At 39.6% G+C, this 25114-nt stretch overlaps 2 protein-coding genes and 1 long non-coding RNA gene across 7 annotated transcripts in view; 1 reads left to right on the top strand and 2 right to left on the bottom strand.

Moving 5' to 3' along the window:
- Positions 1 to 1584: 1584 nt before the first annotated feature.
- Positions 1585 to 4421, bottom strand: LOC104613313 (zinc finger CCCH domain-containing protein 15). Its single transcript, XM_010281089.3, has 3 exons — positions 4130 to 4421; positions 2858 to 3630; positions 1585 to 2302 (listed from the first exon to the last, which is right to left on the bottom strand). Exons 2-3 carry the CDS (start codon positions 3608 to 3610, stop codon positions 2006 to 2008), a joined length of 1050 nt encoding a protein of 349 aa, XP_010279391.1. The 5' UTR covers positions 3611 to 3630; positions 4130 to 4421; the 3' UTR covers positions 1585 to 2005.
- A 5931-nt stretch (positions 4422 to 10352) lies between these two features.
- Positions 10353 to 16272, top strand: LOC148792109 (uncharacterized). Its single transcript, XR_016085609.1, has 3 exons — positions 10353 to 14221; positions 14329 to 14473; positions 14584 to 16272. It is a non-coding gene; the product is annotated as an uncharacterized LOC148792109 (long non-coding RNA).
- A 147-nt stretch (positions 16273 to 16419) lies between these two features.
- Positions 16420 to 25114, bottom strand: part of LOC148792108 (zinc finger protein CONSTANS-LIKE 9-like) — a 31136-nt gene continuing 22441 nt past the window's right edge. For 3 of the 5 annotated variants that reach the window (XM_088903565.1, XM_088903563.1, XM_088903564.1), the window contains exons 4-5: positions 17044 to 17324; positions 16420 to 16933 (exon numbers count right to left, since the gene is read on the bottom strand). In XM_088903565.1, the coding sequence (XP_088759691.1) occupies positions 16807 to 16933; positions 17044 to 17324 (408 nt within the window). In that variant the 3' untranslated portion in view covers positions 16420 to 16806. The remainder of the gene's footprint in view (positions 16934 to 17043; positions 17325 to 25114) is intronic. The other 2 variants (XR_016085608.1, XR_016085607.1) reach the window with 1 other exon arrangement.

Below are 25114 nucleotides of genomic sequence, written 5' to 3'. Positions count from 1 at the left end.
AGTTTATCCCTAGCTCCAGCCCAGAGTCCCACACTACAATTCACCAGCAGGACACCACTAGATATTCATTGCATGGGAAGCCAAGCTTGTATTCTTTTCCTGTGGCAGTTTAGGACCAATAGGCATCTGCCATATAGATCTATATAACCTCCAGGTTGGTTGCCACGTGGATATTACCAATTACCAGTTGTATGGATTGCTGATGTATTTACTCGATTATTGATTGGTTAGGCATGCCTTGTCTAGTTGGAACGACAACAGAAGTAATTGCACACAAGACTAATATGGTAGCTCTCTCTGATCTTACCAGTTGGATCAGCAATCTCCCTTTTTTTCCCGGTTTTCTGGCCCCTTTATTAAGATTCTATGGACAAATTCATGTAATTATTTAAATATATATTTTTCGTGAACTTTGTTGGATTCATTAATTCCACCTGAAAACAAACAAGAAAAGAAAAACTTCCACTAATGATGTGAGTGATCAACTAGCGATTTGATGACATAGTTTTTAAACTTTTGAAGTTAATGAAGCGACTTGTGACTTGTAGTACTTGAGAATCAACAAGGAGACTAAAGTAGGAACATATATATAGTTTCTATACAATTGGAGATATAAAAAATCAAATTAATTAAATAAGAATAAGCAAGACTCTAGCCTACAGCCTAACTCCTCTATTAATGTCCTTTGGTGCTGAATGCTGAAACCAAAGGTGTAGGTTAGCGTCTGATGAAGAAGACTAGCAAATATATATTTTTTTTTGTATACTAACCACTACTCTATGTTTTATATTTTAAAGTTTTGTTTGCCTATAACAAAAGTTTTCCTGAAGTCAATAGTGCTGACGTACAATTCAACTTTAATGACTGGGCCACCATCCCAACTCATCCAACCCAAATTATCATGTTCAGTTGTGACTTAATACCAACGCCCCGGGCCCCCGCCCCCGAAAAATAAAGGGAAAAAGAAAAAAACTTAATAATCCAACCTATAAAATGGATTAGGTTGAAGCTGAGAAAAAACTGTCCAAATTTGACAGCTTGGGCTGTTAATCGGCCTCACCTGGTCCATCAGGTTAGTTTTTACAAACTTAATTTAACAGTATCGATGCTGGATGCATTGCTGCGTGAACTAATATTTTTTTAAAAGTTAAATAAAGAATATATATATATATATATAGATAGATAGATATAATGTTATCGGGTCAAGTCTGAATTAGTTTAAAACAAGGTAAAACTGGTGTTAAACCAATAATAACCGGCCCAATATGTTTAGGTCCATCAAGTCAGACCCGTATTGATAGACCTATGTTCAAAATCTCCCATTGGACTAGGAATGATCTCAACCCAACCTGACTCAGCCTAACTTCCACCCTTACCAACCACATGTGGTGCACACCACATCCCATTTCACTTATACGATTTGCCAACATGTATAATAAAAACAACCAGATCAGCAAAAAATAAATAAAACTTGGAAGCAATTAACATCGTAATAATCTGAAATATAAGAGAGACGGAGAGTGGATTTGGCCATGAATGATTACACATTTACACCAATTGAATATCATTACTTACTCTGTTGGTATCAATTATCAAATATGATGGTTACATAAAATTGATTTGGTTTTGGCTGGGTTCCTCGAAAACGAGAAAAAGAATGAAAAAAAAGGCTGCAGCAGCTGTGTTACACAATCACGAACCCCTGCCCAAAACTGAAAGAATAGAGTTTAATCTGTCTCTACTTCCAACCCCACCGCTGGCATTTACAATTCTCTCAACAATTATTCAATTCATACAACCATTAATCCACCCATACCCCCTAGATATTATTATATTTATATTTCTTTGTTATACTAATTATTCTTATCATGGTTATTATTAGTGCTTTTTCTTATCACTGGAACTATACATACATCTCAACTTGTTCAATGTTACTGCTCCTTTGTTTTCCTTCTCTCCCTGTATTGGCATCATTACATTGATCTCTGCTGCGCCGTCGATCTAACTAAATGTGTCCCACCAGCTTCTCCTGTTCAGTGAGCGCATGACGGAAGTGGCAGCGGTGGCCGTATGGGCAAGTTTCACCGGCTAACACCATCCGGCAGACCTCAGTCTTGTACCGCGGGTGTCGGATAACCGGGCGGAGTTCGCCAATGCCGTGAGCAAACTGGCAGTGCTCCCCATACGGACATGTCCCAGTTTCCTGCCACTTGTTGCAAAGCTCCGTCTTGAACATCCCTTGGTTGTAGACCTCGAACTCCAGCACGTCTTCCTCCTTCCCTCTCGGCACATACACACGCTGCTGCATCACACACATCAGAAATGAGTAGTAGCAGGAATTAATCGTTCAATGGTTACCACAAGCTCCATTAGTTAATTATCCTGAATCTTGCTATATATGGGTACTTAATTAACTATTATTATAATGTAATTGGAGAGCAACACTTGCAGATTATAATAGCAAATACCATGAATCTTGACCCTCTTCCACTGATCAACAATTTTGACAACCCTCGTATAGCAAACAGAACTGAATTTTGTCTAAATAATCAACTAACACCATTAAGGGTAAGACTATCTTCGAAACTGAAGATGAAAATGAAGTAAATACATGATGTTATTTTTCTAACAACAAAATTGTATGAATAACAACAAATGAAGTAAATAATCAGTTGTGAGATAAATTTTGATGATGAATGAATTAAGACTGTGGGCTTTACTTTCCCAAAAAATAACAACAATATTGTATGAAGTTTTTTAAAGAAAGTAATATAAAATTATACCAAGAGAGAAAAAAAAACCAGGAACACAAACTAGAAAAATAAATAAAGGAATTAACGAGATTTTAATATTTTACTGTTTCACTGACGACGGGACTTGCAACGCGAAGGCGGTTGTTGCGAGTGGAGCTTCCACTGCTCCCGCCAGCTTGATTCATCTTCAAGTAACCACTTGAACGAACCGAGATACTCTTCGGCAGCGAAACGCGATTGGTGCTACTTTCAAATTGATTACTCCCGATAACACTCGTTGGACTAGAATCCGAAATTTCGCCCGAAACGCTACTGTTTCGCAAGTTATCTCCAACGCAGAGACGGCGAAATTCATCAATCATGGAAAGAGATGGAAGACTAGAGGGATTGCACAAGTTTTGGAGAGAAGCCTGTGTTAAGCTCTGGAGTGAAGCTTGAGTCAAGATGCTCAAACGCATGGTCAGATCTTTGTTGGCCATCCGGAGTTTAGCGTTTTCTTGACGAAGAGCTTCGACTTCATTGGCGGTTTCTTGGAGATTCTTGAGGCATAAACCGTACCGATTTACCAACTGTTGGTATTCTAAGGTGAGACCGACGAGGTAGAGGCGATTTTCCGTGGTGATTGCGTTGCTAGTATCTCCATCGCAGGAGCAGCCGGAAGGAGAGAGTGAGACGGAGTTCGACAGAGATGTTTCTGAAGAGAAGATGGAATAGAGCGAGTTCAGGCTACTTCTTCCGTCGGATTGCTTTTGAGGTGTTGGAGACGGCTTCTTAATTTGTGATTGTTGTGATAGGGGAGGTGGAGAAACGGCAATGTTGCTGCCGCCACCGGCGGCGTAGGGGGTGTCGTTCTGCATTTGCCGAAGGATGTCGCTCACTAGGGAATGGAAACAAAAAGAAAGAAAACCTTAGTAATTGTGTGATAAGAACCTGCGACATCTCGGGTTTTTCTACTATAAGTTAAATGCAGATGATCAAGTTAAAAATAAATAAATTAAATCTCGATCTCCTGTTCGTTCTTTACTTTTATCGGAAAGTTACAGAGATTTAAACAGAGTTTGGCAAAGCTTCCGATGGAAAATATTTGAAGAGTCGATAATGTCTAGATCTATAAGCAAGGAAAAATTAAAAATGTTAGAAACCAAATATCACGGTAGAATTAATAAAACAGAGGAACTTAAAACGAAACAAAGAACACATTAGAAACCTATAGAGAGGTTAGAAGAAATTAAATCTCAAAAAGCAGATCTAACACAAGATTGTTCATTAGTCAGAACGTCTAAACAGCCGAGAAAACAACTAAATAATTCCAAATTCTAACTAACAATAACAAAGAAAGAAAGAAAGGAAAGAAGTAAAGATAGCAAGAAGTTCACCTGAATGAGCGAAAGAGCAGAGCAGAGGAGGCTGCCTCCTTGTTTTCTCAGACTGAGAGAAGAGAAGGAAGGAATTGAAGGAGAGAAGAAAAGTGTGAAAGTGAAAAAGATCTTTGCCAGTAGGCGGAGATTGAGAAATGGGGAGAGAGATGGATTATATATAGAGGTCCACTAGGATTCTAGGAAAGAGGAAGCACTGGAGGAAACATTACATACCTGACGCTGCCTGATAGCAAGGAGACCAAGACAGGCGCAGGGAGTTAGAATTCCGATTTCATTTTCCAACAAACGGAATGGCGCGCCAATGAACATGAACGAGGTTAACAAACCGCGAGCTGACGTGGCATAACGGATTCTATCACGGCCGTTAGCTAACGAACCGAGACGGGAATTTCCCGAAACCAAAAAGGCGTGCGTACGAACATTCATATGAAGACGACGGTCATCCAGCCGCATATGAGGAATATCTCCCATGAATTTATGTAGTAGAGATATTCCCATGTGACGAGTGTTCGCACGGTTTTTGCTTTGAGGAGATCCCAACGATCCAAGTTGGGTCCGGATCACCTGCCAACCAAACACCTTCCAATCCTCTACCAACGTAATTTCACATCGCACAGACGCACATCTTATATATGGTGGGTCTCACTAGTGGGTCTCAGTCTCATGGTGAGATGGAGATCTGATCTGCTCCTCACATAGTGCGTTTCACTCCAACTTCACACGCACATCCTACCATAAATCGGAAACATCTCTCGTATTTGTAAGATATTACTCGCAGTGGATGTTCTCAATGCATAGTGGATATACGCCTGTGAGGCGCCATGTGTGAGGAGCAGATCCCGTCATTAGATATCAACTCTATGCCATGCGTGTGGTACTAGTCTACTAGACTATTATTAGTATTAGTAGTAGTCTAATAAGACTCTACACTCAACTATAACGGTCGGGGCTTTTCAGTAATTTAAAACCGACTCAGGTAAAATCAAGGACAAGAAGCCGGCTGTGATGTGATGATAATCTTATGAGTTCAGATCTCCCTTTTTTCTTGAGAGAATAGCAGATAAAGGCAACTTTTTGCCTTTAATGTTAATAAAAAATAATATTTTTATAATATTAACTAAAATGAGATATCTTTTTTGTAAAAATATAAAAAAGGACAGTGGTGTTTCGTCTTCCTCCTCTATTTCTGCATTCATTCGAATGAATCATAAGATTCCGGCCATTCTTTATGAATCTAGTCCTTTCATTCCTCTTTCTTTCTCTTGTTCGCCCATATCGGTGTGCAAAACAGGATACGAGTGGAGGGTTCATCCCCACCCGATGCCATCATGGTGTTCCGCCCAAGCCTCGCCAGCATTTTGTCACAACGTTCTCATGAGCGGAGGGCTCAATCTTTTTGAAACTGCTTCCGATACTGAAGCTGGAAGACCCTTGATTGTCTTGCTCTGTGTAGATGAAGAGTTCGACTCCTCCACGTCACGGTGGAGACGCCCCACTGCCGGTTTGTTTTCTAGGATGTGAATACAAAGGCGGGAGGAGGAAGACAAGCAACATTGTCAAACTGCCCTTTCTTGATATTTTTATAAAAAAGCTATCATATTTTGATTAATATGTAAAAATATTATTTTTTATTGATATTAAGGGCAAAAGGTTGCCCTTATTTACTAAAAACCCTTTATTCTTCACAGAACGCCCCTCACATCATCGTAGCCGTGCATTGAGAACCTCTTTCCATAAATGATATATCCGTTCCTATCAATAGTAAATTACTAGGTATCTGTTTGGTTCCATTTATGTTTATTGAATAAATGTTTGTACTTTATTTATTGGTAAAATCGAGAAATGCAATAATTACAACCGTTGATGACAACTAGGCGCCATTAGGCTCCACATCAGTGTAATAGTGAAAAAACGCTTGGCCGTTTGTGGAAGCTTTAAAAATAACTTCCACAAATAATTGGCATGCACATAAACTAAAATTGACTTTTTCATTTTCGATGCATGCAGAAGAGCAAGAGAGAAAATGCTGAAGTGGTGCCTATTTGGCACCCTCAATAAACGTAAACGAAACCAAACACCCTCTAGAATATCCAATGGGAATTTTAGCAATTCAACAGTCTAGATCTAACATTTTATTGACCAAGTTCACTTTTTTTGAAAAATTTTGGGCAATTACAAAATAGAATCAGGTAGTTGACTGGTTCTTAGGTCAACTGGTTTGACCAATTAGGTCAATGGCGATTTTAAAATCATGTAATTAAATAAATAATTAATTGATTAAGTAAATTAAGTAAACTAAGTTTAGTAAATAGAGTAATCAAATTACAAAGCTAATTAAGGTAAATAAGTAAATTAAATTAATGTTAATTAAGCAAATTAAGTAACAAAGGTAATTAAAGAAATTAAGTAAATTAATGCAATTAAGCAAATTGAGTTACTAAGTTAATTAAGTGATTGTTAGTTTACAATTAGTTAAGATAATTAAGTTAGTGTTTAAGTAATAATTTGTTCTTAATTATTGTAATTATTTACTATTAAATTAATTATTGTTAATTTAATGACTCAAATTTGATAATATCCTTGAACTAGTTTACTTCAAAGTTAATAAAATTTAGGGTAAAATACAAAAAACCTCCCTTGAAGTTTCTGATAATCATAAAAACCTCCCCTATAGTTTCATTTTAGCAAAAACCTCCCCTCTATTTTTGACAAAATCAACAAATACCTCTCTTCCGTCAATGACCAAGATGGAAAACGTTAAAGAGATGATCATTTTTTCAAAATACCTATTTTACCCTTTCTTGATCACTATTCATCTTCTTTCTACACGCACAACAACAGAATGACGGTGCACTCCCCCCTCCAACTTTCCCTCTTCTTTAATTTTCCTCTAATTCTCTCTCTCCCCAACAACGGTAGAATGGCAGTACACTGTTCATCTCTGCGTCTCCTCTTGCTCTCCCTTTCTTCTTCAGTTTGCCTGATTTAAATCAAGAAAAATAGAATGAAACATAAGCCACAAAGACGTTCCTTAAAAAATCATTGGTAAAGGGGGATTTTTGTAAATGTGTGTTTTACAATTTCATCTTTCGATTCTTTGCGCTACTTGTTTATTAATGTTTCTGTCTCTATTGATGAAACTATCTTTTACCTTTCATCTCCTCAGATCACGTTGACTTACAAGATTGGAACGACCAGAGCAACACCAAGATGGGAACGCCCAACCTCAACATTCACTTTGCTTTCGTCGGAATGTTGAGGTTGGGCTTCAATCTCAACCCACTATTGCCTTTCTCGCCCAACCCATGCTTCGTTGGTCAGCCACAGACGTTAATCTTGAGGAAGGACTCGGTTACGCAGATGGGTCAAGGATCAAATGGCGGGGACGCTTGCCACAAAGAGGAGGACAGTGAGGAAACAAAGTTTTGGAAGCAACCAGATGGTTTGGGTTATCGACCATGCTTAGATTTCAGTAGTGAGTATTGGAGTTCGAGCGAAGTGATTGTGAAGGACCGGAGAAAGTATATGTTGGTTGTGGTTTCTAGTGGGATGAATCACCAGAGGAATCAGATAGTTGATGCCGTTGTGATTGCTCGGATTCTTGGTGCTGCTCTGGTCGTTCCAATCTTGCAAGTCAATGTGATCTGGGGAGATGAAAGGTATTAGTTTCATCAATAGAGACAGAAACATTAACAAACAAGAGGAGAGGTAGAGATGAACAATGCACCACCATTTTGCCGTTGTTGGGGAGAGAGAAAGAGAGAATCATAGGGAAATTAAAGAAGTGGGATGGTTGGAGGGGGGAGTGCACTGCCATTCTGCTGTTGTTGTGCGTGTGAGGAAGAAGATAATAGTGTTCGAGAAAGGGTAAAATAGGTATTTTGAAAAAAAAGGGTAATCTCTTTAACGTTTTCTGTCTTGGTCATTGACAGGAAGGAGGTATTTGTTGATTTTGCTAAAAATAGAGGAGAGGTTTTTGCTAAAACGAAACTATAGGAGAGGTTTTTATGATTGTCAAAAACTTCAGGGGAGATTTTTGTATTTTACCCTAAAATTTATCTTTTAGTTAATGGATTTTAAATATCTAAAGTGGCCTTTTCAAACTTGAACAGTGCCACATAAGTATGATTTTATTATTTTATTCATTGTCTAACGGATCTATCAATGATGTCTCTAACGTGGTTTATTTTTGTCTTAAAGTGGCCTTTCCATCCTAGTTTGAGAACAAAATTGGCCACTTTAATTCTCTAGGGTTTAAAATGTTTTTTTAGCAAAGTTTAAGGGTTGTTAGGGTAAAAAATCCTAATTAGAAATTATGTGAGGAACTTCATCCTAGGATGTGTTTTGAGAGTTCATAAACATGGATTTTGGAAAGTCTAAAATTGGCTCAAGACATGTCCATAGGTTTGATTCAACTTGAAGGTAATGCCAAATACGTGATTAAACTATTATCCCCCAACTTGGAATCCCCTAGCCATAGCATCTATACTATTATAAAGTGAATATTTGTCTTGGTTTTGGTGCATTCATGAAAGTTAATTTGATTGTATAATGTCAATTTTATATTTACCCTTCTTTGCATACGCACCCTTACACTAGTTGTTATAGAATGTCAACACTTGTGTTTGGGCTTTTCTTGTGTCTTTCTCTAAATTCTATACATTTCAGTGTTGGGCAAAATTGTTCAATGACCTGGTCTACCACTCCATTGTTATTGGATGAGATGTAATCTTTTTGAGTTGCATGGATTTTGCCTTTTGAGGCTTCAATTCGTTTAATTTGATTCTTGAGGTCATTGTAGGGCTTGTTCAATTTGCTAAATTTGCCTTTGAGGTCATCGTCTTTGTACCCTATGGAGGATAGAGCCATCTGATACGTTACAAGAAGAGATGGTGGGTGGTGGATGAGTTGTCTATTTCTCACCCGGCCTGCAAGTTCTGATTGGTTCTAAGGAGAGAGTAAATATATGTTTGGCATCGATGCTGCAGTTGCAACACCGTTTTATGATGTATGGCTTGGAGCACTGTTTTCTGAGAAAATGGTGCCTTTTTTTTTTGTTTGGAATCATTGCTACCAGGTAGAACGTTTCCCGGAGCAATAACAACTTTTTCTGTTTGGTACCAATGCTCCAATAAACATTTTCTGCACTTCTACTTATTATCCACTGCCACATCACTACCCTGTTGGCAGCAACGAGCTATATCTCCAAGAAACGCCAAATTTGGCGTTGCTCCAAGCCATGCCTTCCCAATTTCCAAGGCGTGGCTTAGAGCACCGTTTTCTATGGAAAAACGGTTCCAAACAAATAGTTGTTTTCTGCAACACCGTTTTTTCCTACATGGTGCTGATGTGGTGCCATTTTCTGGAGCAACAGCAATGGTTCCAAATAGACACTAAGCCAAGGCCAACACTCTTTGAGGATTGAAAAAAGCCTGTTCAAAGTAGCAATGGTTTTTTCTTTCCAAATTAGACAACAAATAAACGAACATTTGAACACAATGACTTCTTGAGTGTTTCCATGGTCCAATCAAATCCACCAGTCTAGGCACTAGGGGTGTAACTTGGGTAGGCTTGGGTTGGGTTTTGTCGAAACTTGAACTGGCATGATCCAAAGGCCCAAACCTAAAACTATGTAAAATGCTAACTTAGGCCAAGCTGAGTTACACCCCACTAAACAGTTAGGTGGCATTTGATAAATCTGAAATATGATGTCTAAAAAGTCAAAAAAAAACTATTATTTGGGTCTGAAATTTGAAAAGAAGTAGAAATAATTTATTGCTTTTTAGAGGTTCTAAAAAGATAAGATCATTTGAGTTTGAGCAATTCTCTAACATCTAAAATGGTGAAGTTTACTATTTTACCATTAGAAATAGATTGTTTGATATAATATTATAAATAATAAAAAGAATATTAAATAAAAATTATTATATTAATCAACAAATATTATGATTTATTGAAGTACATAATTATTTACTATTTAAGTAATAATAATATTTATTTATTATTATTAACTAATAATAAATAAAATTTTTAAATTTTTATTAAATAATAATGATATTATTATTATATAAATATTATTACTAGTAGTATTATTTCTTTAAATACATAAATAATAATATTTATTAATTAATAACAAATATTTATAACAATATTGCTTTATTATTGTTGTTAAATAATATGATATAAATAAAATATAATTATTAAATACATTATTATTTAGGGTAAATTACATGGACCCTCTTGCGCTATGTGGCTCCCCGACCCGATGGGGTCGAGGATGGGGGGTACCTTGGCGGGGTCGGGGGTGGGGCTACCCCTGAATCCCCGATTGGGGATAGGGATGGGGACAAGGAATGCAATCCCCACCCCGACCCGTCACCGATTAATATATATATATAATTATTCATTTTTAAAATATTAATTATTAAAACTTGAAAAATAGTAAAAGTGTAAAATACTAAACTAAAGTCTAAAACCCTCGACAGAGAGAAGAGAGAAGTCGAGAACTCTCAACTCGTCTGTCTCTGGAACAACTTTGCCAATTCACCTTCCTTCATCTTCGACTCTTCGCCGCCCGCCGTCGCCGCAAAAGATTCAGAACCCTAGCTTTGTGCCTTCTCGAGTGATAGAGAATAGATAAAGAAGAGTTTTAGTCACCAGTCCTTCTAACCTTCGCCTATCGTTGCTGACCGCCATCACCCGTTAGACTCTCTCTCGTCGTCAATCTTAATTCTCCCAATGGTCCTCTCTCTCGGTCTCAATCTCATTCTCTCTGTCTCAACCTCTCGATCCGTCGGGAATTTGGGTTTCCGACAGGGAATTCATCCCCATCAGGGTCGGGGATGGAAGGGGGATTCCTTTCCCCGCCGGGGATCGGGGACAGGGACGGGGACAGAGGGTGATTTGGGGGTCGGGGTCGGGGTCGGGGATGGGGAATGTAATCCCCACCCCAAACCTGCCCCGTTGCCATTCCTATCTAACATTCCCACGTAGCAGCAACAGGGATGATCGGATTGGAGTCGTAGGAAGACCGGAAGATTTCTAGCAACAGGATGGAACCGAGGCAGTTTTTTTTCACACTTTCCCTCCTCCCTTCTCTCTTTCAACTTTCCCCCTCTTACTCTTAGCTGTGTCTGATGCTAATGGTGGAAGTTGGACTCAACTCTCCTCTTTTGTAACCCGAACACTTCAGAGACTCATCCTCCGAAACCCAACTAATCCTAGACATCGAAGCCGATGGCTCTAGCAGCTGCGATTCGCTTTCCTCAGTTCATCACAATAATCCCTCTGTGGTACCTCCGAAGAACACAACCCTCTCCACTTCATCGGTGCTGGCAGCTTTCCTGTTCCTCCCCAGTCCCCAATTGATCCGTTTCGGAATCATACCCCAGATATCCAAGGTCCCTATGAATGGCTCAAGATTTTGGTGTTTATTCCCATTGCAATTGTTCGGCTTATCTTGCTCGGTCTTTCTCTTGTGGTGGGTTACGTCGCCACCAGATTCACTCTACAGGGTTGGAAGGATAAGCAGAACCCGATGCCCAAATGTAGGCTGATGTGGATCACCTGCCTCTGTTCTTGTTCCATTCTCTTCTCTTTTGGGTAAGTCGCTGCTCTTCCCAATACTGGATTGAGAAAGTCAGATTTCTCAGCAAGGGTAACGATTAAAGGCATTTTTGGGTTAGATTTTAAGAGAATGGCAAGAAAAAGAAAATTCAAAGACGTTTAGTGGGGTATTTTGGCAATTTAGCAGTTTCCGTTAAATTCTGGTAAAACATGAGACCTGGTCTTAGACATCTTTTTTTTTACCAAACACCCTTACCTCTAAAATGCAATTTTTTTTAGATGTTAGACATCTGAAAAGTGTTATCAAACACCCTTACCACATCAATGAAGTTCCATTAGTGATAAAATAAGTATTTTGTACTTTGGGTCTAGTGCCACTTTGGTTCCCAAACTTTAAAAAGACACAAATGCTTGCCGTTAATCAGCCGTTAGGTAGCAATTGAAAAGACACAAATGCTCTTCAAGTGTCATATAATCTTCTTTATCAACCATCCAAACATTGATAAAAAATGAATAGTCCCAAATTCTTGCCTCTTCTATTCAAGAAAGCTGGGGTCACATGACACTCAAGGGCATTTGCATCTTTTCAATTGTCACTTAACAGCTGATTAGCGGACTGATTAATGGCAGGTACTGGACTGACACGTTCTAAAAGTTTGGATACTGAATTATCACATTTTAAAGTCGGGAACCAAAATGACACTAAGCCCAAATTACAGAATACTAATTGAGAATTTTTCCTATTTTTAACAAAGAAATTAACTCTAATTGACCAATCTACCTTATTAACTAATTTTTCTATGACAATCCACCAATAATTCAATTTAACTGAATGAATAAACCTATTTTTTAAAATATGGAAAATATCCGACCCCAAAATTTAAAAGGGACAAATTGAAAGAGATCAGTCAAGCGGGCCCGGCCTGATATGAGGAAGTGAACCCCGAAGCCGAAATGTTAACCGGGTCCTTTTTGGTTTTTGGGTGGACTTTGGCTGGTCCTACCAGTCAGAGAATTGTAATTTGTTAATGGAAATATTTTGAGCCTGAGAGATACGTACTACGTACTTAGTCGAGTCGAGAAACACAGTAGGAGTAGTGGTACGTATGGTCGTGTCGCGGGTTGTTTGTGGGTTGCGTGGCTTGGAAGGCTCGAGGCGCGCGGGTGGTAGTGATGGTGTTTTTTGGTTGTCTCGTTTTCCTGCCAACTGGCAAGATGAGCTGGATTAAAACATGTTTTTTGTTTTTGTAGTTAGTTAGAAGTGGCTACGATGGTTGTAACTTGTATGCTTGCTTCTTCATCAAAACTCTTTCTTCTCTCTCTCTCAAAATTTCTTAATCATGGTTGGTAAAATTTCTTTTGGCACAACATATATTCTAGTCATATTCTTAGTGGTGTGAATGGGTAACATCCCCTATTCTATTTACTATTACTGGTTAATTACTACCATTTATATATTTTATTTGGGACTCACTATCCACGTGGTAAATTTTAAACTTAGATTTTTTTTTATTTATTTCATTTAGGAGACCAAATTAGGTTGGATTTGTAATTGACAACACGCTTTATCTAAAAGAATGGGACTCACTCCAAACTTTTTTATTTGAGTCAGAAAACTAAAATAGATTCTATTTATTACTCAACCATGAGATAACTTTTTTTTAATCCCAATTAAAATTTATTTATCCTTCCTTTTCTGAGTGGGGGGCGAGCCACATATTTGAAGAAGGTTAGCCACAGACCCACTGTGTTTGTCGTCGGGGAGGGAGGGGAGTCAGTGAGCTGGTAATTTAGGTAGAAAGTACAAAGTGAGGGAAGTAGCAGCAGGCAGAATCAGACCTTTACTACCAGGTTACACCAATAGGGCAGAAACTAAAGCAGACTCGGAAGCCTTGGCAGCTCAAGCCCAGATCTATGTAGGTACATATTAGCATGCCATTCATCTACCTCCGGTTACAACTTACAATTTGATAATTGACTAAACACTACCCTACTATATATATATTCTGCTTTTTGTTTTGGATTTCAGGGTCCTGACATGGCAGCCATATTGAAAAGGCTTTCACATTCCAGAAACCAGTACCCCTAAAACCTGGGACCAACCACATATATATATATATATATATATTCTGCAATGTTCAATTCCCTTTCTTTCTTATCTTAAACAAGGAATTTAAGTAAGGATCTCTCTCTCTCTCTTTCTCTCTGAATGAAGGATAGTGGAGCCTACTTGAACATTAGGCTTGCTGGTGTTCATCGTGTAGCTGCCCAAGGTTTGAACACCAGAACACTTGATCTATCGGCCAATGGATGGGGACATCAAGTAATCATGCATCAACTTTTAAGCTTAAACTGCACCATATATCCCAGTCCATGAGCAGCAGTTACCCAATGGATTAAGCTTGGTGCATGCCACAGGTTGGAGTGGATGGAGAAAAGAACCAAATCTTTACTCCAGAGGGAACAGAGAAGGTATCATGGAAAGAGGCCAAGGGGGGTGGACATGCTCTTACATGGTACAAGGTATCATTGCAGGACGAATTTGGTGTGATGTTTTTGTTTTTTTTTTTAATTACAACTTATATCTAACTACGAATGGTAACAGATAAGATGAAAATTTCTCATTGCAGACTTACTTTGACGCTCCTGAGGAGACAACCCAGTCACTCTCAATCTAACAAGTATGGACAAGGGCATGGTTTGGGTTAATGGCAAAAGCATTGGTCGTTACTGGGTAGACTATAAGTCTCCTTTGGGGAAGCCCACTCAGTCCGAGTATGTATTAATTAATTAATTGCACCTAATGCTGCTACTAGCTTAACCATATCCATCCATCTCAACATCTGTGATCTGTCTATATATATAAATCCATGATTTTGATTCAGGTACCATGTCCCGAGGGTGTTGCTGAATCCATGATTTTGATTCAAGTACCATGTCCCGAGGGTGTTCCTGAAGCCAAGTGGAAACCTTCTAGTAGTGTTGGAGAATATGGGAGGAAACCCAGAAGAGATTAAGATACTGACAGTCAATAGAGATACCATATGTAGCATAATCACCGAGCATCACTCTAGCAAACGTCCAGTCATGGCAAAGGGAGGACGGAAAGATACGGGCGGTGGTAGGCGACACCAACCCAAAGGCGCACTTGAAGTGTCCCAACCACAATGTGATTGTCAATATTTAGCAACCTTCGGTAATGTCCCTACTGGCCTCATCATCAGAAGCCAAGAAGGTTGTTGAGCAGGTGGGGTTCTCCTACTACTACTACTACTTTGCTCCCTTTCTTCTTGCTTCTTTTTCTAGATATATATTTAGTTGAGTTCAACACTATCCATTTTTCAATTCCAACCAATATTGGCTTCGTGCAGTACTGCCTTGGAAAGACTACCTTCTGCTGGCAAGTAGATCCTGTCTGTTCTCCATCCTTCTGCTGTCTGTTCTCCTATGCAAGGAACGGAAAGCAGAGGAAATCGGAAAGAAGAAAGGGGAGGAAAGAAAGGGGAAGGGGAAGGCGAAGAAGAGGGATCAGGGGAGAGAGAGAGGGAGGACTTCAACGAAAGTCCGCTGCCGCTGCAATAACTACCACCGCTGTTCGTGTATCATGAGGTTGGGGAAGATAAACAGTGCTTTTCTCCTAATTAATAGTTATTACAAGAGTAGTATGGGAATTAAAAAATATTACAACAGCAGATTTCAACGGAAAACTAATGGAAAGGGGTCTTTGTCTCATGGTCATAATACATGGCGGTTTTTGTCGCAAAACAAAGTACGGATGGTTCTTTGTAATTTACCCTATAAATTAATATAAATATGTTGGGCCAGGGTTGAACACAAAAACTAAGCCCAAGCGTGGAATTTCCGGGCAGCTGGGCTAAAAATGATGACACCCCTAGTGGCTAGAGAAGGTGTAACATTGAGTAACAAAAGGATTTGAACGCCCATGAAAGGACGTTCTTATGCCTATTGTTCAGACTGAAAAGGCTCCTTCAAAGATATAATGAATCACCCACTTTGGGGGCTTTAGTAACAAATTATGTCCCTAGGCTGATAACGACCATTTGGTGCAAAGCTTACCTAAGAGGAGGTCCATTTCTAGTCCTCCCCACTTCTATCTGGGATCAATATTGGGTAATCACCCTTTAGATAATATAACTTTGGCACATCCATGTGGTAGCTAATGAGCTAGAGTCCAAATATCAGGAGTGTAATTCTTTTAGAAGGCATTACTTATTATCAGGAGTGTAATGATCTAGGGATAGTGAACGTTCATAATTTGTTAGCAATTACTTATTAGAATATGGTCAAAGATGTCTGACATCCTAAGCTTTGGCATATACTAGATTAAGTGCCAATTTAGGAGGGTTTAACTTCGGTAGTTCAGCTGCTTTGAAGAAGCTACTGGAAGAGGCTTGTCGACAGAGCCATGTAAATGGCTGTATGATAACCAAAATTTGGCTCTCCGGATTTTTTTTTTACTAGGCTTTCCAAGTGTGCTTCACCTCACAAGGCCAAAATCCAAAAGCCATAGCGTGAAAGCCCTCCTAGACAGGCACTAGAGCAAACCTCAACATTAAAGCACAGCAATTTTCTGAGCTATCAACATCATCAAAGCAATATTTTTTCAAAAGTTGATTTTGAAAAACTGCTACCTTATTGCCTGAAATACCATTACTGTTTTATCATTTCACAGTCAGCATTAAGCTCTACTTCAGTGGGTATTTGGATGAAAATTTGACAAAGCTCAGGTTAAAAGCTCACTGAATGTTGTTAAAAGATACATAAGAAAAAAAGCATAAACCAATTACTTTGATGAGGGTAGAAGAGTAACATAAGCAAGAAAGAAAGCAGACCATATTTCTTTGCTAAGCCAACAGAAAGAATTAAACCATGTTATGGTTTCAGCTCTTCACTATTATATGAATATCAAGCTTCTAGCTTAACAGTTCTTCACTGCATTAAAACCATAACATGGTTTATACATATCCAAGGCCAAAAACTGGACTAACGTTAAGCTATAAAAGAGAAGAGTAGCATCAACCTGGTGCAAGCTTGCATCAGATTGTTTATGAACAGAACCGACTATGACAGAACAACAAAGGGTATTTTCAACAGTTTTTTGTTGTATTAATAGAACCAGATTCATATCCTTCTTCCTTAACAAATCTGCCTTTGACTCGCTTCCTTATATCAGCTCTAGCTTTTCGAGAAGCATATCGGATTCGCTTCTTATACCTGGAAACAGGGGGGATGGATTTACTCATCCTTCTGTATTCATAATTGGAGCATAACCCATACATGCAACATATTATTAGCTTCAGAAACTGATCTAGTAAGAAACTTACATTCGAACTTTTTTCTTCTCTTTGTATCTAATCATGGCATTTTCTCTGGCTTCAGAATGAGGATTTTTCAGATCTGGTGAACCCCATGATGATACCTCTTGCATAATGTTGGATAAAATCCCACCATAAAGATGATCAGTAGCACTGCTTTCAGCACTAAGCCTTGAAAGTGATAATGACATACATGAGTAAGATGGTTGAATTAAATGGGGAGAATCCATGCTTCTGTCAGTGTGGTGAGCTTGGCCAGAAGGTTCAATGCTTCTGTTTTCATGAGATGACTGGGGGAGCATGTGCAAGGAATTAAATCTCAGTTTTGAGTAGTTCTTCCCAGGTTGAAGCAAAAATAAGTAACCAGAGTCTAAGTGGAATTTCACAATGAATCCAAAATTTCAGTATATATGAAATTAGATTATTGGATATCACACCTTTATGTTTTCCCTATTATTTTTTCTTAAACTTATTTATCTTATCCCTTTTTAAATGCTATCTTACATAACCATCTAATTAATCTCCTATTTTCTCTCTATTACAGGCCAAAATTAAAATTTTGTATGTTCTCCACTGTTAGAGTTAGCCAAATAAGGGTAGATTAGTCAACTCACCTTGGTTAAGTTATGAGCTTATGTGGCAGTCTTATTAGAGGTTCTCTGTCCCATACTTAAGTAGGGGCAGTTAGTCCTTGTACATTTAATTAGAAGCCTAATCACTATTAAGAGGTCGACTGATAGGGTTTAGCTATCAGGTTCAACAGTTCTTTCATCTTCTTCTTCTTCTCTTCTTCTTCTTCTTCTTCTTCTTCTCCTTCTCTTTCTTCTTCTCCTTACTGGTTCGGACTACTGTAGCAACAGTAGAAACATGGTATCAGAGCGTGACAACTTCAGTTCGTGACCTGTTTCAGTTCGTGACAACTTCAGTTCATGCTTCAGTTCCCTCCTTTTTCTTCTCTGGGCTGTAAATGGAGAAAAGTGGTTCGTCCCAGGCCTGAAACATCACAGCTCTTCTTTTTTCTGGTGCACAGAACCTCCTTTCCTAAGAAAACAACTTCAGCAGTGAATGGTTGGCTGAAGCTCTCAAACGAAGGTTGGTTATCTCTCCTCTGTGTGCTGTTGGTATTTCTGGGTTGAAAATCTTCAAGAACTTGAGAGGACTGATCAGAACCTAGAGAACTAGGTTGGTTGTTGCCCTGGTTCTTGGAAAAATTCCAAGAACAGGCTGTGCTTACAGTGACCAAATGGTGTAAGGGCTGCTACTGTAGGTGGCCGAATGGTGCAAGGTGTAATGCAATGGTACTAGTTGAGTTTTTGTTGGTCTTGTGGTGCCCTCTTAAAAGCATTAAGCAGGTCTGTATTGTGTGTGACAGCTATGGCTGTGTGGTGGTGCTTGTGATGCACAAACTCTGTTGAGTAGTTGTAAGAGAGCTTGCATGTGATTAGTAAGTGCTGAATTAATGTCGGTGTAGTCTGTGTTTTTTTTTTTTTGTGAAATCAGTAGTGGTGTGGATAAGAACAAAGGCGTGTGTATCTATCATTGTGTTTAGGGACTGCTGTAGGTTCTGGAACATCAAACTCTTGACAGCAGCACTTAGTCGGTGATTGGGAATTCAGATTAGAGGCAGCATTGAAAGAGTATCATGGCAGCAATGGGAGATGGCTGTAGTGATCAGAAACCTAGTGTGGTGGTTTCCTCTGACTATCTAGGTGTACACATGACCTCAATTAAACTGAATGGTGAGAACTATGTTCCATGGGCCAAGTCGGTGGAAGTTTTTCTCAAGGCAAAGAGAAAAGTGAAGCATGTGAAAGAAGATAAACCACCGGCTGACTCTCCAGGGTTTGATGATTGGGAACAAGAGGATGCTCAAATCATGACATGGCTATGGAACAGTATGGAACCCAAAATAAGTGCCAACTTCATGTTCTTAGATATAGCTAAGGACATATGGGAACATGCCAAGAAGCTGTATTCTGGGCAAGATAATACTACAAGGGTATATCAGTTCTATCAGGAGTACTTTGGTCTGCAACAAGGAAATAAAACCCTAGAAGAGTACTATGCCAGTATGAAGAACCTCATAAATGAGCTCAATGTCTATCATCCTCTCACTCCAGATGTTAAAGTTCAACAACAACAGAGGGAACAACTAGATGTCACAAGGTTCTTAGTGGGGTTGAAATCAGAGTATGAACCAGTTAGGGCCCAAATATTGGGGGGCTCTACCCTTCCTACACTTGAGGAAGTGTTTGCTCGGCTTCGCAGGATTTCTTTGGGGCAGACAGAGAATCCCACACAGTCTGATAGATCAGCTTTTGTGACAGCCAGAGGAGGTGGACGTGGTACGAAAGGGGGAGGACATGCCTCCCGAGGAGGTCATGGTGGTTCCATATTTGGTCGTGGTGGTGGTCGTGACTCAGGAGGAGGCCGTGGCAAAGAAAAAGGCAGCTCTACAAGGAAGTGTACCCACTGTGGCAGGGAAGGACATTCCGTAAATTTCTGTTATGATCTTCATGGCCACCCTCCCTCTAAATGGGCCAGTCATGCTGTTGTTGGTGGGGTTGATGTCAATGATAATCAACAGGCAGACCTAACTCCTTCCACATCTACATCTGTTTCCGAAAGGGAGATGGTTAGTGTACCGCGTGATGAGTATGAGTGGTTCCTTCAGTCCATTTCACAGCACACTACTGCTACTCTTGCCCACTCAGGTATAGCTTGCCTGTCATCTAAAACCTCTCCTTGGATTATTGACTCTGGAGCCTCTGATCACATGACCGGGACTCCAGGTGTGTTCTCTTCTCTCTCTGAAACTTCCACATCTCAAACTATTACCCTTGCCAATGGTTCCTCCTCTCCCATCTGTGGTGTTGGCAATGTTGACATGGCTTCTCTTTCTTTATCATCTGTTCTATATGTCCCTAAGTTTCCATTCAATCTTATGTCTGTTAGTAAATTAACCAAGACTCTTAACTGTTCTGTTACTTTTTTCCCTTCCTCTTGTGTTTTTCAGGATCTCAGGACGGGGAAGAAGATTGGTGGGGGGCATGAAGCTGGTGGATTGTATTATCTTGACGGTGGTGGATCGTCAGTTGCACTTCAGACTTCACTCACTCCTCTACAGTGGCATTATCGACTGGGACATCCTTCTCTCAAGGCACTCAAGATACTAGTTCCGTCTTTGAGTCATTTGTCAGTGTTACAGTGTGAGTCGTGTCAGTTTGGGATACATCGTCGTGTTTCCTTCAATCCTAGAGTTGAAAGTCGTATGTTGAGTCCTTTTGCTTTGGTTCATTCAGATGTTTGGGGCCCGATCAAAATAGAGTCTTATAATGGTTACAAGTATTTTGTCACTTTTATTGATGATTGTTCAAGAAGGACATGGATTTATTTAATGAAAGAAAGGAGTGAATTATTTTCCATTTTTCAAAAATTCCATGCTGAAATACGTACACAATTTGGTGTTCCAATCAAAGTTCTTCGTTCAGATAATGGTCGTGAATATTTTCTAACTTCCTTTCAACAGTATTTAGAACAACATGGCATCATTCATCAAACTTCTTGTGCATCCACTCCTCAACAAAATGGGGTGGCTGAACGGAAGAACCGTCATCTCCTTGAAACAGCTCGGTCTATTCTTCATCATATGAGTGTTCCTAAACGGTTTTGGAGTGATGCTGTACTTACTGCATGTTTCCTCATTAATCGGATGCCCTCCTTTATTCTTCATGGTCGGTCTCCCTTCTCTATCGTGTTCCCCACCTTGTCTCCCTTTCCATTAACACCTCGTATCTTTGGCTGTGTGTGCTTTGTTCACAATCTGAGTCCTGGAATAGACAAGTTGGATGCATGCTCCATTAAGTGTGTCTTTCTTGGCTACTCTCGGACTCAAAAAGGGTACAAGTGTTACAATCCCATTACTCGGAAGTGCTATGTCTGTCCTGATGTCACCTTTTTTGAGTTTGTTCCCTTCTTCTCAGGAACTGAAGCATCTTCGTCTCCACCTTTACTTCCTCTTCCTCTTCCGGTCAGTGATCCCGTTCCGGGTGTTCCTGTTGGAGTTGACTCGTCACCTCATCCAGTGCAGATCCCTACTGAATGACCACCAATTCGGCAAGTGTATACACGTCGAACGACACCGGCCCCTCCTCCAGCTTCTACCTTGTCCGCGGATCCTGTCGTTGCTCCTGTTGCTGAACCCTCAGGACTTGACCTACCCATTGCCTTACGGAAAGGTAAACGTAGTTCTACTCTCCATCCCATTTCCAATTTTGTTTAAGTATCTCGCCTTTCCGCCTCACATTGCCAGTTTGTTTCACTATTGTCATCTATTTCCATACCTAACAATGTCCAAGAGGCTCTTAGTTCACCTGGGTGGAGGCAGGCAATGGAGGAGGAACTCTCTGCTCTTCAGCATACTCACACGTGGGAGCTCACTACTCTTCCTCCTGGTAAGCATGTTGTGGGTTGTAAATGGGTGTATACTGTTAAATACTTGCCAGATGGTAGTGTGGAGCGTCTGAAAGCCAGACTTGTTGCTAAAGGGTATTCACAGTTGTATGGAGTGGACTATATGGAGACCTTCTCTCCAGTGGCTAAGATTAGCTCTGTCCTTGTGTTAATTTCCCTGGCAGTTATGTATGATTGGCCCTTATTTCAACTTGACATAAAAAATGCCTTCCTTCATGGTGACCTTATAGAGGAGGTATATATGGAGCAACCACCTGGGTTTGTTGCTCAGGGGGAGGTTGGTAAGGTGTGCAGACTGAAAAAGGCAATTTATGGGTTGAAACAATCGCCTCGTGCTTGGTTCGGGAAGTTTAGTGAAGTGAAGAATTTTGGAATGAAACAATGCCAGGTTGATCACTCAGTGTTTAGCTATGACTCAGAAGCTGGAAAGATTTTATTAGTGGTCTATGTGGATGATATTGTCATAACTGGCAGTGACAAATTGGGGATCGACAAACTCAAGGTATTTTTGTAAAATCATTTTCAAACAAAAGACCTTGGGACATTGAAGTATTTCTTGGGTATAGAAGTTGCTAGATCAAGACAAGGTGTAAACCTGTGCCAAAGAAAATATGTTCTCGATCTATTGGACGAAACAAGACTGTTAAGTGCAAACCGGCTGAGACTCCTATGGAACCAAATGTTAAGTTGAGCAGTGATACAGGGGAAATATTTGATGATCCTGTAAGGTATAGACGACTAGTGGGGAAGCTGAACTATTTGACTATCACGAGACCAGACATCTCCTTTGCAGTCAGTGTGGTGAGCCAATTTATGCAGAATCCTCGTATATCTCACTGGGATGCAGTTCTTAGAATTGTAAGATATTTGAAGGGAGCTACGGGCCGTGGGCTATTGTATAAACCAGGAGGAAAACTTGAAGTAGTTGGGTACACGGATGCAGATTGGGCGGGCTCTGTGTCTGATAGAAGATCTACTACGGGTTACTGCACATTTCTTGGAGGAAATCTTGTGACGTGGAAGAGTAAAAAGCAGACGGTTGTGGCTAGAAGCAGTGTTGAAGCCGAGTATAGAGCCATGGCACACACTACATGTGAATTAATGTGGTTGAGGAATCTCCTACAAGAAATCGGGTTCCACATGGATAAACCTATGAAGTTGTACTGTGACAATCAAGCTGCGCTCCATATCTCATCCAACCCTGTTTTTCATGAGAGAACAAAGCACATAGAGATTGATTGCCACTTTGTGAGGGAGAAGGTTCTTACTGGAGAGATAAGCACAGAACATGTAAGCTCAGGTGATCAGTGGGCAGATTTGTTTACAAAAGCCTTAAGCTCAGGGAGAGTGAACTATATATGTAACAAGCTGGGATTATATGACATATATTCTCCAGCTTGAGGGGGAGTGTTAGAGTTAGCCGAATAAGGGTAGATTAGTCAACTCACCTTGGTTAAGTTATGAGCTTATGTGGCAGTCTTATTAGAGGTTCTCTGTCCCATACTTAAGTAGGGGCAGTTTAGTCCTTGTACATTTAATTAGAAGCCTAATCACTATTAAGAGGTCAACTGATAGGGTTTAGCTATCAGGTTCGACAGTTCTTTCATCTTCTTCTTCTTCTCTTCTTCTTCTTCTTCTCCTTCTCTTTCTTCTTCTCCTTACTGGTTCGGACTACTGTAGCAACAGTAGAAACATCCACAAATTCCATTCTAGTCAACCTTGAAACCAGAATGAAATGTTAGAATTTAAAGCTTATGAAGAAACATTAGATCAATGTAAAGCTATAAAACTGTAGACTTTGTTCACTCAGTCATGTTTAAACTTTAAAGTACATTCAAGCAGGAAGCTTTGTCAGGAGAACCAGGTGTACTCAAAGTGGATCAAAGTATGTTCAAAGATTGTTATCTCAACCAATCTAAATGGTTATCCCTTTATCAGTTCTAAAAGGTAGCCTCAGAATGTATCAATGAAAATCTTAGTAAAGAACCACTGATCAAGGTGAGCATTAACCTCCATCTTAGGGGGATAAACTAGAGGATGTTTGTATTTCATCAACTATGTATCAATTATGGCTATATTAGTACTTTGATTAATAAATCATTCATAGAATATTCATAATCTTGGTCAATTAACTGATTTTAAAAAGAGGAACGAGGGAATACATTAGACTTTTACGCTGATTGTTTCTACTGCATCTTCCTTCTTTTTCCTTTGGATATCACATTTTAAAATTTTATTAAAGAAAACAAAAAGAAAGAAAAAACAGACATTATGTGGATTTTGTGCCTCGAAAAAAAAAAAACAGCCACCCATAAAATTTACAAGTATACGAGAACCCCATAACACTTGTACAGTTGCACCAGAAAATAATTAGGAATTCAAAGACAATGGCAAGCCAAAGGCTCCGACTTAAAACACTGTATAGGCAATCAGATTGTTCACCAAACAAATAACAATCCTCATACCCCAATCAAAAAACTATGACAAAGTCTTCCACTCCTTGCTTTACTTCTCATCCTTCTCTTAGACCTCTAACCACCTTAAATGGGACAATGCTCATCTTAAAAAGCTCGAGCTACTTACTTTTCTTACCCCTCCCTGAAACTACTGATGACTCCTGATCCCCATAATAACAAGACTCAAAGCCTCAAATGCAACTCTCAACCACCACTTAACCCTCTCTTGCAGTGGAACTTGTATTCCTATCAACACTCTCCAATCTAACTATGGATTCTTCTTCTTCCTATCTAGTAAAAGTAGCCTCAGCAAATTTTCATCATCCAGAAAAGAGAGACCAAGGGGATTTAGCAACTTGAGCCTCATGGTTTACCAACCTAGTCCACAGGGAAGATTTTATCAAACTAGATCACCTCATCCAACAAAATATCTGTGCCATTACCCTCTACATCCCCAAAGAAAGTATTATTTCCTGATTGATCTTGGCTATAGCCTAAAACATCCTCTTCCTCCTCTGAAAAAGTCTCCAACAATGGCTTCATTCTGTACCCACTCTCTCTCTATTCGGTTCCCCTGCTGAATTGATAATCATATCAGAGGATACCTACAAGTCCACCACAACTATCAAGACTAAAACATCCTCTTCCTCCTCTGAAAAAGTCTCCAACAATGGCTTCATTCTGTATCCACACTCTCTCTCTCTCTATTCGGTTCCCCTGCTGAATTGATAATCTTATCAGAGGATACCTACCAGTCCACCACAACTATCAAGACTCCACCAAAAAAAAGAGGAAGAAGGATGATGGTGAAGGTAACCCTTTTCCTTAGCTGACTCCACCTTTTTACCTATAATCAGTCACAAAATATTCTAGGAGAGAAAAGAAGAGAGGAAGAGAGAAGGGAAGGAGACAACGAACAGAATGAGGAAAATTGAATGGGTTAGTGGTGGTTCTCACTTCACCCTAATATATAAATAAAATAAATAATTATAGAGTGGTCCTTGGAAGAAAGAAAAATGACAAGAAAATCCCCTGTGCCTGAAATATTCATAAAAAACACCCCTTACAACACCCCCTCAAGTTGGGTTGTAGATATCATGCATACCAAACTTGATACATAACTCTTCATGGCACAAGATATTCAGTCCTTT

This window comes from Nelumbo nucifera, chromosome 4 (assembly GCF_055504915.1).
Source record: "Nelumbo nucifera cultivar China Antique chromosome 4, China Antique-T2T, whole genome shotgun sequence".
Lineage (NCBI taxonomy): Eukaryota > Viridiplantae > Streptophyta > Magnoliopsida > Proteales > Nelumbonaceae > Nelumbo > Nelumbo nucifera.
The sequence above is the reverse complement of the archived record's forward strand: the minus strand, read 5'-3'. Positions and strand labels throughout refer to the sequence as shown.

Excerpts from the sequence above, each read along its gene's own strand:
- LOC104613313 (XM_010281089.3), bottom strand. The coding sequence starts at position 3,610 with ATGCAGAACGACACCCCCTACGCCGCCGGTGGCGGCAGCAACATTGCC. Across the intron at positions 2,303-2,857 it reads GTCCCGTCGTCAGTGAAACA|CAGCGTGTGTATGTGCCGAG; the intron begins GTAAAATATTAA and ends TGTGTGATGCAG.